General features: G+C 49.8%; 1 protein-coding gene across 1 annotated transcript in view; it reads left to right on the forward strand.

Annotated features, from left to right (window-relative positions):
• Positions 1 to 12,999, forward strand: part of LOC147583829 (complement C3-like) — a 45,253-nt gene extending 32,254 nt beyond the window's left edge. The window contains exons 27-41 of the mRNA XM_086699303.1: positions 768 to 866; positions 3,826 to 3,982; positions 5,648 to 5,820; positions 7,182 to 7,340; positions 7,484 to 7,543; positions 7,660 to 7,750; positions 7,868 to 7,919; positions 9,225 to 9,312; positions 9,393 to 9,470; positions 11,250 to 11,355; positions 11,555 to 11,638; positions 11,769 to 11,852; positions 12,410 to 12,493; positions 12,585 to 12,720; positions 12,817 to 12,999. Coding sequence (XP_086555429.1) covers positions 768 to 866; positions 3,826 to 3,982; positions 5,648 to 5,820; positions 7,182 to 7,340; positions 7,484 to 7,543; positions 7,660 to 7,750; positions 7,868 to 7,919; positions 9,225 to 9,312; positions 9,393 to 9,470; positions 11,250 to 11,355; positions 11,555 to 11,638; positions 11,769 to 11,852; positions 12,410 to 12,493; positions 12,585 to 12,720; positions 12,817 to 12,958 — 1,593 coding nt within the window. The 3' untranslated portion in view covers positions 12,959 to 12,999. The remainder of the gene's footprint in view (positions 1 to 767; positions 867 to 3,825; positions 3,983 to 5,647; positions 5,821 to 7,181; positions 7,341 to 7,483; positions 7,544 to 7,659; positions 7,751 to 7,867; positions 7,920 to 9,224; positions 9,313 to 9,392; positions 9,471 to 11,249; positions 11,356 to 11,554; positions 11,639 to 11,768; positions 11,853 to 12,409; positions 12,494 to 12,584; positions 12,721 to 12,816) is intronic.
• Positions 13,000 to 13,442: the final 443 nt, after the last annotated feature.

A 13,442-nucleotide genomic window follows, 5' to 3' on the forward strand; every position in this document is an offset into this window, starting at 1 on the left:
CTCCCCCTTCATTCAGAAAATATAGAACAACTCACAGCTGTGGGTCTCTAAATGTGGTCTCCAGGGCAGCAGTATCAGCATCACCTTCTAATTAGTTAGAAATGTATTTTCTCAAAGCTGGACTCGAGATTCAGGAATCAGACACTTCAGGAGGAGGGCCTAGGAATCAGTTGCTACAAGCCCCCCACCCCCCGCCATATGATGCTGATGCATGCATAAGGTGGAGAATCACTGCCTTAGCCTGACTTTTCAGACTTCCAGTCTCACACCGTCCCCCTACCCCCATCCACATGCCATCTGCACTGAAAGGAGCCTTGCTCTACCCAGCCACGGGGCCTTTGCACATGCTGTTCTCACTGTCTGGCATGCCAACCCTGGTCATCCTGTAAGGAAATCTTTCCTGATCTCCCCAACTGAGTCACACTCCCACTTTCCAATCTCACTGCCACATCCACTTCTCCTCCTGCACTGCACTCACCAATTTGTTACGATATGTCTACTGGTGAGCCAATTGGTTCATGTCTGTCTCCCCTACTAGATGGGGAGCACTGTGGGGGTGGGACTGGTGTTGGGTTCTTACCCACCATCTTTTCCACAGCATGAGCAACAATTGCTGAATGAGTGAATATTGAAGAGTGTGGCCCACCTAGGGAGAGACACTGAGGAGATTCTCACCCCTGCCTTGACCTGCTGACCCTACAAGAGGTTTGGTCAGCATGTGGGGACATAGTGGTGATACTATCCTTATTTCCTGCTTCCCATTCTAGGGTGGCTACCAGGAGAATAAGGAGAAGGATGTGTCCCTCACAGCCTTTGTTCTCATTGCATTGGAAGAGGCTAAAGATATTTGCAATGATCAGTTCAATGTAAGTGTCCACCCACCTTCTCCTTCTCGCCTCCCTACCCATGGCACATCCACCTTGGAGGGTGAGGTGTTGCATTAGGGTGATTCCCGATCCTCCCAGTGCAATAGCAGCCACCACAGCAGCCATAATGCCCATAAAACCATAATAATTCCCAGCATTTTTGAGCAGCTAACTAAGATGCTCATCTAAGTGCTGCACATGCTAAGTCCTGTAATCCTTCTAAGAGTCCGAGACGTAGGCTACTCTTCTTATCCCCAGGTTACAGAGGAGAAAACTAAGACAGAAAGAGATCAAAGAATGGGTCCTTTCTGCCTGCTTTACCCTGTCCAGAGAGTGTCAGCCAATTTCAACAAAAGTCCCCTCAGCCTGCTTTCCCCATCCCTGCTACATGATCAGTGCAGCATACCTTGCTGCTTCCCTGAAGAAAAGGCACAACCCAGACCCAAGAACACATCAAGGCTACTCTCTTAGTTCAGGAGATCTTTTAGGAAATTTTCCAAGGGGCCCATGACCCCAAAAAGGAAGTGATTACAAATATTGGCTCACGGCTGTCTCTTTTTCCTCTGGTTTTGGTTCTGAAGCATAGAAGCTTAGAAAGGTGGACTCCCGAGAGTCTCTGCAATTACTCCCTCTGCTTTGTCCTGGGGTTTGAGAGTGGTTTGTTTGACCTTAGCTTGACAAGGTGGAGAGCCCAGGATTTTACCTCAGGCAGCTGCCCCTCCCTTCATCGGACTCAAGATAGAGGGGACAGGGCTGTTGACTTGAGGGGCTCAGAGGGACCCAGGCCGTTCTGGGCCCAATAATTCCTCTCTCCCTGCCATCCAGCCTGCCCGGCAGAACTCGGCTGCCTTCCTTGGGGAAATAGCCAGACCAAACCTAGAGCTTTCAGATACCCATAGGGGAAATTCTGATTGGCCCACCCCGGGTCAGGTGGTCATACCTGGTCCAATCAGCTGAGGGCAGGAAGTAGGTCTTACTGAGCAAATATGGCTGCTTCCACTGTGGCCGAGTGAATGAAAGACCGAAGTTTCTGCAAAAGTCAAGAGTAGATGGAGAACAGGCAGCTGGGCAGGGAAGCTGGGCAGCTGGGAAAGGATTAGTTTCTGCTGCAAGGCACCAACATTTTCTTCTACAAAATGGCAACACTGTAGCAGGATTCTTGCAGAGAGAGTCGTGACATAGAGGCTTATTTTCCAGGAAGCAACTTTATTCGTGCCAGCAGGCTCAGTTGGGTTTATACCCTAAGAGCTGAGCCCCTAACTCCAGGTGGCATAGTGTTTTACATATCTTTTACTCCTTTGTCTCCCATATATGGTAACACACAAACATGCAGTCTGATCAAGGGATCTCATGTTACAGGGTCATGAGGGATGTCAAGTACTCTTTATAGCCAGGTTGCCTGAGGTTTTGTTTTTGTTTTGCTTATTTTCCTTAGGGAGGGGCCCTACCACAACAGTATAACTGAGCATAGCATAGGCTATAGAAGCAGATTGCTGGGGTGCAGATCAGGAGTGTGCTGGAACTAGGGTGCCTTGGGTGGCTTGGTCGGTTGAGCCTCTGATGTCAGCTCAGGTCATGATCTCCCTGTTAGGGAGTTCCAGCCTGGTATTGGGCTCTGCGCTGACATCTTGCAGCTTGGAGCCTGGAGCCTGCTTCTATTCTGTCTCTGTCTATCTGCTGCTGTCCTCTCTCTCTCTCTCAAATACCAATAAACATTAAAAAAAAAAGTGTGCTGGGATCAGTCTGTGAAAGCCAACCGTTAAACTTCCAGGACTTTCACAAGCTAGTTGTTAAACACAATCATTCTTTTCAAGCAAATTATGTAAACTGACTTTAGACTAAACACTAAGCATTAAAAGCAAAGGTAAGAAACACTCAAAACTCATCACTTCCTGATTGTTTTATTACTTTCCCTCATTATCTATGACAAATCTATCCATCTCGAGGTTATGTACCTATAAGGTGGAAATGCTATCTACTTCTGTGCTACTGCCCCCCTCCCCCCAACTCTGCATTCACTGACTCCACATAGTTTGAAATTGGCCACGGTAATATTTACACCAAGAAAGTTCACGGACGCTGCACATCATGTCTTCCTCCTTCCATCATCTCTCTGGGTCTCAATCTTGTCATTCGTGCAGTAGAGATGATGATGAAAATAATGCCAACCCCATAGGATCCTGAAGTTCAGCGATTGCCTGTGTGACTGCCATACAGTAAGTGTTAGCTGTGAAGCTGATGATTAGAGAAGAGGTTTCCCAGTGGGGTGCTGAAGCTGGGTCATGCTAGGTCATGAGTGTCTATCTGCATACATATTCTCCCCTTTATGTTCAGGGCCATTACGTTCGTAGCTTGAAATTGCCCACAGTGGGAGCATTTACACCACAGTAATTGGCAGGCGATAAAACAGACCCCTGGCCCCCATACACACTCCGGAGAGCTGGTGCTTAACTGTTACCAAAACACCACTGGATATATAAACTGTCCCAGGCACATCAGAGTTACTCAGAAACAAGGCAGTTCATGCATACTAAAATGTCTGGAAACCTGCCCCCCCCCCAAAAAAGAAAAAAAAAAACATCCTAAACAAATATGTACCAGGGACAGAAACCATCTTCGCACCCAGAAATTGACATTTGTGTGATCCTTACCAGCTCTTTGTGGCAGCAATATCCACCTTACCAGGGAAACCAATCCTGTTTCTTTTTTTTTTTTTTATTTTTTAATTTTTTTTTTCAACGTTTATTTATTTTTGGGACAGAGAGAGACAGAGCATGAACGGGGGAGGGGCAGAGAGAGAGGGAGACACAGAATCGGAAACAGGCTCCAGGCTCTGAGCCATCAGCCCAGAGCCCGACGCGGGGCTCGAACTCACGGACCGCGAGATCATGACCTGGCTGAAGTCGGCCGCTTAACCGACTGCGCCACCCAGGCGCCCCACCAATCCTGTTTCTTATAGAGCCTGGAGCGAAGCATGGATAAAGCAGGAGATTATCTTGAAGCCCACTACAGGAACCTGCGGAGACCGTATTCTGTGGCCATTGCAGGCTATGCCTTGGCCCAATTAGGAAGACTGGAGAAAGACCTCCTCAAAAAATTTCTGAGCACAGCCAAAGGTGAGTGGCAGCCTGGTGAGGTAAAGAGGCATGCATGGCCAGGGTTTGGGGGTGGTCATCTTGAGCTGGCATGTGTGGCTCTAAGCTATGCTACGACGGGCAGCTTCTGGTTGAGCTGGAGTGGATGGTGCTAAGCCCTGCTGGCTGAATGGGTCTGAGGTGTGAGAAATCCTCACTGTAAGCTACACAAGAACGTGGCATCATTCATTCAACAAGTGTGTGTTGAGCACTTGCTATGACACAGGAGAAAAGATGTGAGCTCTGAGGTCAGACAGACCCAAATTCAAATCCCCCTCTGCCACATTCTCACTGTGCGACTCTGTAAAAGTCACTGACCCTCCCTGGACCTCATCTGAAGAAGATAACTTACATCATAGGTGGTTGACAAGATTGAAGGAGTAAGGCAGGTAGAAGGTCTAGCATACAGTGAGAGCTCTATTCCGATGTTGTTGTCGTCATTATCTCAAGGGTAATTAGGATTAGATAAGATAATGCCATAGGGAATTTAGCACAGTGCCCAGCACATAGTGAGCACTTAATCATTGGCTCAGGTAATATACTGCATCAGGTTTGCACTCACTGATGTAACATATGTCAGTACATATACTGAGGTGGTTTAGCACAATGGAAGCTTGTTGTTGGTGGACAGCTCTCTTCCAGACAGTCGTGTGGAGATCTGGGCCTCTATCTTTTCATGACTTTGCCACCACGGGGTGCTTGGGATCCACTCCATCTAAGCATAAGGGGAAATGGTCAGGTGGATTGTTTAAGGGAGGTAGACCAGGCATGGAAGGGGCCCCTAACATTGCCAGTGTCCATTCCATCATCCAGAGTTCAGTCATGTGGCTGCACCTGCCTGCAAAGACATATGGGAGATGCATTGCAACTGTGTGCCCAGGAGGAGGGAGCAGTGTTTTTGTTTTTTTTTTTAATGTTCATTTATTTTGAAAGAGAGGGCATGAGCAGGGGAGAGGCAGAGACAGTGGGAGACAGAGAGTGCAAAGCTGGCTCTGTGCTGACAGCAGACATCCTGATGTGGGTCTTGAACTCCTGAACCGTGAGATCATGACCTGAACCAAAGTTGGAAGCTCCACCGACTGAGCCACCCAGGTGTCCCTGAGGAGGGAATGCTTTTTAATGATGATCTCTGCCACAAGTGCTTTCGTGGGCACTTGGGACATCGCAGTGAATACAGCACAGCCCCTGCCAACATGGTTCACACTCCAGTTGAGGAAACAAATGAGTAAATAGATTGCTATAGAGCATCACAGTGCTAGGACAGGACAGCACATGATGTTTTAAGAGACAGAGGGAGGGCCTCACAAACTCTTGGGGTGCCATTGAAGCTGAATTGTGCAGGATGGGATTAACCAGGAATACATAGAGGGTACAGAATATGAAAAGGCCCAGCAAGTAAGAATGACCATGGAAAGTTTAGGGAATCTCCTGTAGATCAGTGGGGCTGCAGTTGAGAATTGAAATGGAAGAGTGAAGGTTAATGAAAGAAGAGAGTGAGGCAGGAGCCAGCACATTGAGGGCCTTGGATGTCAGTCAGGACACCTGAACACCAAGAAGTCTATTGTGAGTCTTTTTCTGAGTTTTCTTTGAGCCATCCCAAGACTGGACAGCGCAGTGAGCATGGGGGACTGGGGGGTTTCTCTGCAGAGAAGACACAGTGGGAGGAGCCTGACAAGAAGCTCTACAGCATGGAGGCCACATCCTATGCCCTCTTGGCCCTGCTGGTGCTCAAAGAATTTGACTCTGTGCTTCCCGTCGCAAACTGGCTCAAAGAGCAGAGAGAATACGGAGGTATTCTCCACAGATATGGCTCCACCCAGGCAAGTGACCTCATATCCCCCATGCACCTGAATGCCTACTTCCTCTGGCTTCCCACTGGCTTTTCAGAGAAGATGTTAAGACCAAGAGGGGCCGTCCTTCTGTCCCGCAACCATAGTGGCTGGAATGGATTTGAGAGATCAGGCTTTTTTTGTTGTGATCCCACTGGCATATTCTAGACTACACTCTGAATGCTCAAGCTCTGATCTGAGGCTCCTCATATCCTGACCATGTTCTCAGTTCCACCAGGCTCCCAGTGTTACCTCCTAACTTCCTGTGTGTTCTAGACTATGTTCTCAGTTCGACAAGGCTCCAAGTGTTAGCTCATATATTCCAGTGTGTTCTAGACCAGTTTCTCAGTCCTACCAGGCTCTCAGTGTTAGCGCACATCTTTCTGTGGGTTGTAGACCATGTTCTCAGTTGCATCTGGCTCCCAGTGTTAGCTCAATCTTCCTGTGAGTTATAGGCCAGCTTCTCCAGTCTACCAGTCTCCCAGTATTAGCTCATGGGTTCTAGACCATATTCTCAGTTCCAACTGGCTCCAAGTGTTAGCTCATATCTTCCTATGTGTTCAAGATCATGTTGTCAGATCCAGGATGCTCCCAGTGTTAGCCCATATCTTCCTCTGGGTTCTAGACCAGGTTCTCAGTTCCAACAGACTCCTAGAGTTAGCCCATATCTTCCGGTGGCTTCTAGAAAAGGATCTCAGTTGTACCTGGCTCCCAGTGTTAGCTCATATCTTCCTTGGGCTCTAGACCATTTTTTCAGTTCCACCAGGATCCTAGTGTTAATTCGTCTTACTCTGGATTCTAGCCCATGTTCTTGGCTATTCTAGCACATCATCCAATCTCTCCATCTGGAAGGTGGGTTCTAGGATATGGGCTTCCGGCTCCAGTTTGAACCCCTTTCTTTCTGGAGGGCTATCAGTCACATTCTCAGTATCCCTTTTGGATTCTAGACCATATGTTCAGTGTTCCCAAGCTCCAACTTCATTCTTCTGACACAAACAGATTCTATATACATTCTCAGTGACTCCAAACCCTTGTCTTAGACTCTCCTCTGGATGGGCCTGGGCACACTCTCAGTTTCAATTTCAGTCTTATGCCTGCAATTTATGGTGGATTCTAGACTTGTTCTCAGTGTTTCCAGGATCTTGTCTAAACCCGTGTCCCTTGGAGAATCAAGAACATGTCGTCAGTGTCTAACAACCCCTAATCTTATCCTCACCTTCTCTGGGGCAGGGGGTCCTAAGCTATAGTCCCAGTAGCCCCCTCCCTCTGATCTGAGTCTCTTTCTTCCCCAGTGGGTTCTAACCACTTTCTCAGTCTCCTGGCTCACCCTCTTTCTTTCTCATGGGTTCTAGGCCACCTACATGGTGTTCCAAGCCTTGGCCCAATTCCAGAAGGATGTCCCTGACCACAAGGATCTGAATCTGGATGTGTCCATCCAACTGCCCAGCCACAGCTCTGTCATCAAGTACAGAATCTTGTGGGAATCTGCTAGCCTCCAGCGGTCAGCAGAGGTACAACTGCCTAGCCAAACCCTTGCCGTCCCCCTCCACAACAAGCAGTGTTTGCCACAGGCAAGAAATAGGGCATATGACTGTAGCAACCAGGGGAAGGCTTGGTTCCCAAATCCTCTCTCTTCTCTCCCTGCTCCCTGCAGACCAAGAAAAATGAGGATTTTGTAGTAACAGCTAAAGGGAAAGGACAAGGCACCTTGTCGGTAAGGAACAGGAACACACACCAGCTTGGCCCGCCTTCTCTCAGCCCCTCTGGCCCCAAGGGACCCTCTTCTCAACTCAAGTGGGCTGACACTGCATTGCCCTGTGATCTCACCAGGTGGTGACAATGTACCATGCCAAGCTCAAAAGCAACCACACCTGCAAGAAGTTTGACCTCAGGGTTGATGTACGACGAGCTCCTGAAGATGGTAAAAGAGTTAAGACCCTACCTGTTACCCTTCCCCTGCCCTCATTCTAATGTCTGCCTCCTTCCTGAGTTGGGACCCAGGGACACCCCCCTCCCATTTTTCTGTCTGTGTTTCTAGTCAAGAGGCCTCAGGAAGCCCTGGACACCATGATCCTTGACATCTGTACCAGGTAAGTGATGGGTCACTGGGGGTCATCTTGGCCATTCCTCTGTCTATAGCAAGACTTCTCCTTTCCATGGCCTAATCCTTTCTAAGAGCATATTGTGCATCTGGTATTGTCTGAAGTACCTGCCAGGAGGTGGGTACCCCAGGCAGTCCTCACTTTGCATTGGCAGTCCAACACGAGCGATGGCCCCATAACCTGAAATTATTCAAGCAGTGTCAACAAATCAGTGGGGGAAGTTGCCATTGTTGCATGACCTTTAAAGCATTTTATCACAGCTTCAGAACTCTCAAACTGCCAGTTAGGAAGGTACAGAGAAATGGAAATTACAGTAACATGAGAATTTGTTTAGCATGCTGTAAACTACAACATTAGAACATGGAGATAACAAGCAATTCTTGTTCTCCTTTGTAAAACACTTACCAAAAGTCCTGTGGGTCTTCCTTCTGTTGTGTCACTTGGGGTAGGGATTGAGCAGGCATCTTTCCTATGACATAGTGAACTGTCACGCTCCCTTCTAACTTAGGTCACCTTCCAACTCTAATCTTTTGAGCGGCCGATGTCACAAGACAGCTGGTCGGTCCCTCCAATGGCAGCAAGGGTGACATTCCCACAGTCTGCTGTTCCTTCTCTAACTCCGTTTCTGTGCTTTCAAATTTTACCTCCAGTGTCTTCATTTCTCTGCTGCCTTTCATCTTGGCTGGCAGATCCCTCTGCCAGTTGACCAGTTTTGTGAAACGTCATGCGGCTTATCCCTGGGAGATAAGGAAGTACCACAACCACAGGCCTTGCTGTCTGTGTATGAACTGCTCAGTGACCCATCACAGACAGACTTCGAAAGGAATGACGTGATTGGTCACTGACCGTGATGCGTGTCTGTGATTTGCACAATGATTGGTGGACTCGAGATCCAGAGACAAGATTTGTATTCGTACTTTATGCAATTACGACTGCTGTACCCTGGTGCTGGGGGCCTGGTGTTATTGAGCTAGGCCATGGTAACATTTTCTCGTCTGCATTTTCTGGACGAATTGAGGCATGGAGAGGTCAAGTGACTCATCAAATGTCATATGGAGCTGGGATTTGAACCCGTGCAAAGGGGCTCCAGAGCCTAAGATTTTAGTCACCTTGACCATGACACTGCCTTTCCTTTATTCCATTTGGGGAGTGTTTCCCACAATCTAATATCCTTCTGTGCTGCTGTGTGGGAACCAGTAACCCCAGTCTCTGACCAGACCCCCTTGTGCAGACACTGTGCCCCAGGGCTGACCCTACCCTGGGACCCAAGTGCCCTCTCCCTGCCCTATTCAGGTACCTGGGAGACCAGGATGCTACCATGTCGATCCTGGATGTATCCATGATGACTGGCTTTTCTCCTGACACTGGTGATCTCCACCAGGTGTGAAGGGCTTGGGCTTGGGGGCTGGCATCAGTGGGCAGGGGTTTGAGGACGATTTCACAAATCTTACCTTTCCCCAGTTGAGCAACATCATTGGAAGATACCTCTCTTTGTGTGACATGAACAATAAGAACACCGTCACCATCTACCTGGACAAGGTAAGGCTTCCAATGGGGATCTGACATCTACCAGGCAGGCCTCCTTCTGGGCCACACCAGGCCCAGTCTAGAAAGTGAGGGGTCTGTGCTGCTGGGTGATGGACGGAAGGGGCATAAAAAGAAGGTGGACAACCCAGGTCCTCTCATCTTTTCTAAGCAGCTTACCTTCTGACCAGTCTCATCCCAACCTCATTTTACACTTGCTTCCTCCAACTTCTCATCGTAGTCCTAAACAACTTTTGAAAGGAGCCACTTGGGTTTAAAAAATAAAGTGCTCAGTGCTGAAAAGCATCCTGCTTGCTCCGCACCCCCTGGGTTTTCTCTCTCCGTGTTTGCTCTCCATCTGACTTTCTGTCACTGCCTTCCTCTCTAACATTGACTTGAGCTTCCTCCTCTCCCCTACTTACATCTTTCCGTTTCCCTATCCTCACATGCCCCTGCTAACTTCCAAAATTCCCAAAGTCCCCTCACCCCATATTAGTCAGCATAAGTAACACTAGCTGCTGTAATAAGCCTCTCAAGAATATGAGGGTCCCAACACAAGAGTCTTGTGCCTCCCACTCAGGTAAAGTCCAGTTGTGAGGCTAAGGGAAGGGTTTTCTGCTCCACACACTAAGTCAGGGATCTGCTCACATTCCTTCTTGGGGCTCTGCAATTCCTAGGATCTTAGAGTCCTCTGCTGGACCCCTCCTCCCTGGAAGAAAAGAGGATTGTGCATGAGCTAGTGGTTGACGTTTTCTTGTACTGGAGTTTTTGTGCACTTAAATTTTTATAGGATTCCAACCTTACAGGGAAATTGCACAGCAGTAAAACACAGTTCCATATACTCTCTACCCAACTTCATTAAGTGCTAGCCTGTTCCTCCAAGTACACCTGTCTATGCATATCTATTTCTGTTTCTCTCTCTCTCCCTTTCTTTGTCTTTATTTTTTCAGCTTGAATGGGGTATCATTGACATATAAAATTGTGTAAGTTTAAGGTGCATAACATAATGATTTGATGTATGTGTATATTGGGAAATGATCACCACCATAAGTTTACTTAACACATTTATTACTTCACATAGTTTTAATGCATGCGCGCGCACGCGTGTGTGTGTGTGTGTGTGTGTGTGTGTGTGTGTGTGTGTGATGAGAACTTTTAAGATCTACCCTCTCAATAAGTTTTTCTTTTCAATTTTCTAATGTTTATTTATTTTGAGAGAGACAGAGAACACAAGCAGGGGAGGGGCAGAGAGAAGTAAAGACAGAATCCCAAGAAGGCTCTGTGCTGTCAGAGCAGAGCCCAATGTGGGGCTCAAAGTCACAAACCCATGAGATCATGACCTGACCTGAGATAAAGAGTCGGATATTTAACCGACTATGCCCTCCTGGTGCCACCCCAACAACTACTTTTAAATATCGCATTCAGTACCATTAACCGTGGATGTTTTTATGGGCAGAGACAGCAGTCTGGTGGCCAGAACTCAATCACATGGCCACACTGGACTAGGAAAGGAAGCTGACAGGGATAATGTAGCTTCAAGCCTTGGATAAGTGGAAAATGGCTGTGTTGAAGTGCTCATCGGTCTTTTGGTGGAGACTCCTGCTCCCTCACTTTCTCCACCACTGTCTCAACCCCCAGGACCCTATGCTGGGCTCCGTTCCATGTGGCCCCACTGACCAGCCTCCTCCTTCCCCCCAGATCTCACACGACCTGTCGCCCCACTGACCAGCCTCTTCCTCCCCCCAGATCTCACACGACCTTTGCCCCACTGACCAGCCTCCTCCTTCCCCCCAGATCTCACATGACCAGGAGGACTGTCTGACCTTCAAGGTGCACCAGTACTTCAACGTGGGGCTTATCCAGCCTGGGTCGGTCAAGGTGTACTCCTATTACAACCTGGGTGAGCAGCCCACCTAGGGCCTGGGGGGCCTGGGGGGCCTGAGGGTCCAAGGGATCCGTGCAAGGTGGGGGCCTGAGGGTCCCAGGGTTGGGGACCTGGCCTCTCCAGGTCTGAGGCACTGGAGTTGGGAATCCAAGCCCCTGGGTCTCTGGGCTGGAGGCCCTAGCCCTCTGACACCTCCCTGCCACTCTGCCCACAGATGAGAATTGCATCCGGTTCTACCACCCAGACAAAAAAGATGGATTGCGGAGCAAGCACTGTCACACAGACGTGTGCCGATGTGGTGAGGGTGGACACAAAATTTTCAGGAAGTGTTGGCCCCACACCCAGTGGACACTCACACGGACCCAGGGGCGGGGGGCCCTGGACATCGCGTGTAATACAACCATGTCCCCCACTCATCCACCACACAGAGAACTGCTTCATGCACCCAATGGATGAAAAGATCACCCTGGATGAGCGTCTAGACAAGGCCTGTGAACCAGGAGTAGGCTACGGTGAGTGGGCACGTGCACGTGGGTGCCTGGGTGAGCGACACTGTGTGGCCATGGCTGTGTGTGTGACTGGCTGTGAGTGCCCCTGGCTGCATATGGCTATACGTCAGGCTGTGGTTGCAGCCGATGTGTGTGTGGGTGTAAATGTGTTATGAGGGGCCATGAGTGCATGGGGAGCCACGCTAATGAGTCGGCCGGGTGTGCAGCCAGTGTGAGTGCGGATATGGTTGTCTGCCCGTTGTGTGTGTGACATTGTAGTCGTGCCAAGCCATGGAGATGAGAGACAGTGCTTGTGGGGGATAGTGGATGGGAGGTTATGCATAGGACTCCACTGTGGTGAGTGTAATTGTGCACATGGCCCTGTGTGGCTGTGTGACGTGGTTGTTGTGGGAAGACATGTGGCAGGTGTGTTACTGGGGGGCAGGGACTGTTGCACGTGTGGCTGTGACCCTGCATGTGTCTGCTTGGGGACGCCATACGCCCAGGTGCGCCTGCAGCTGAGGGTCCCCGCAGCCCCCCTTGCCCGTGACCCCACCGTCCTTCCCCTCCTCCCCCATCAGTGTACAAGACCAGGCTTCTCAAGAAGGAGCTGTCAGAAGACTTTGATGATTACGTAATGGTCATCGAGCAGATCATCAAATCAGGTCAGCCCTGCGGTCTGTGCTCTGTCTTTCCACTTCCTTCTTGCTGGTTCCCTGCCCTCCCCCACTCAGCGTCCCTCTCTGTCCCTTCCAGGCTCTGATAAGGTGCGGGTTGGACAGGAGCGCAGGTTCATCAGCCACATCAAGTGCAGAGAAGCCCTGAAGCTGCAGGAGGGGAAACACTACCTCATGTGGGGCATGTCCGCCGACCTGTGGGGAGAGAAACCCAAGTGAGTGTCAGCCCTGTGCATGCCCCACACCCCGCAGTGAGTCGCCCCTTCCCATGCTTTCCCTGCCCTGATCCTGACCTGCCGTCCTCCCCGCAGCATCAGCTACATCATCAGGAAGGACACCTGGGTGGAGCTGTGGCCAGAGTCTGATGAATGCCAGGATGAGGAGAATGAGAAGCTGTGTCAAGACCTGGCCAACTTCGCTGAGAACATGGTTGTCTTTGGCTGTCCCAACTGACCCCTGCCCACAGTCCCCACAATAAAGCTTCTCTGAGAGTTCATGTGTCTCCCAAAGTCGGAAGGTCTCGGAGAGGGAGGAAGAGGCAGCTGTGATCCCCTGCTTCCTCCCCTGCAACTCCTTCCTCCCTGTGGATCACCTGCACGTTTGCTTCCTCCCCCGGGGAGCCCGTGCCCACATGCACCTGCACTGCACCTGCACGTAGTCTGAAGTGAGCCTGCGTTTGCGCCAAGTGCTCACCTACTTGCTTTCTTTCCACCTGCATCGTGACCTGTGTGTCCTCTGCCTCTTTTTCAGGGTCCTCACCAGTATCTTCACCTACATCCTTCTCTCATCCACTGTGTGGGTACCAGTATCCTCACCTGCTTTACCCCAGCCCTCACGAGCATCTTATGCACGAGGGCTCCACAGTCCTCTGCCTCCTCACCTTCATCCCCACCTGGATCCTCCCCCTCCTCATCTTCATCCCCACCTGGATCCTTCC

Source organism: Puma concolor, chromosome A2 (assembly GCF_028749965.1).
Source record: "Puma concolor isolate L17-30 chromosome A2, mPumCon1.1.hap2, whole genome shotgun sequence".
Lineage (NCBI taxonomy): Eukaryota > Metazoa > Chordata > Mammalia > Carnivora > Felidae > Puma > Puma concolor.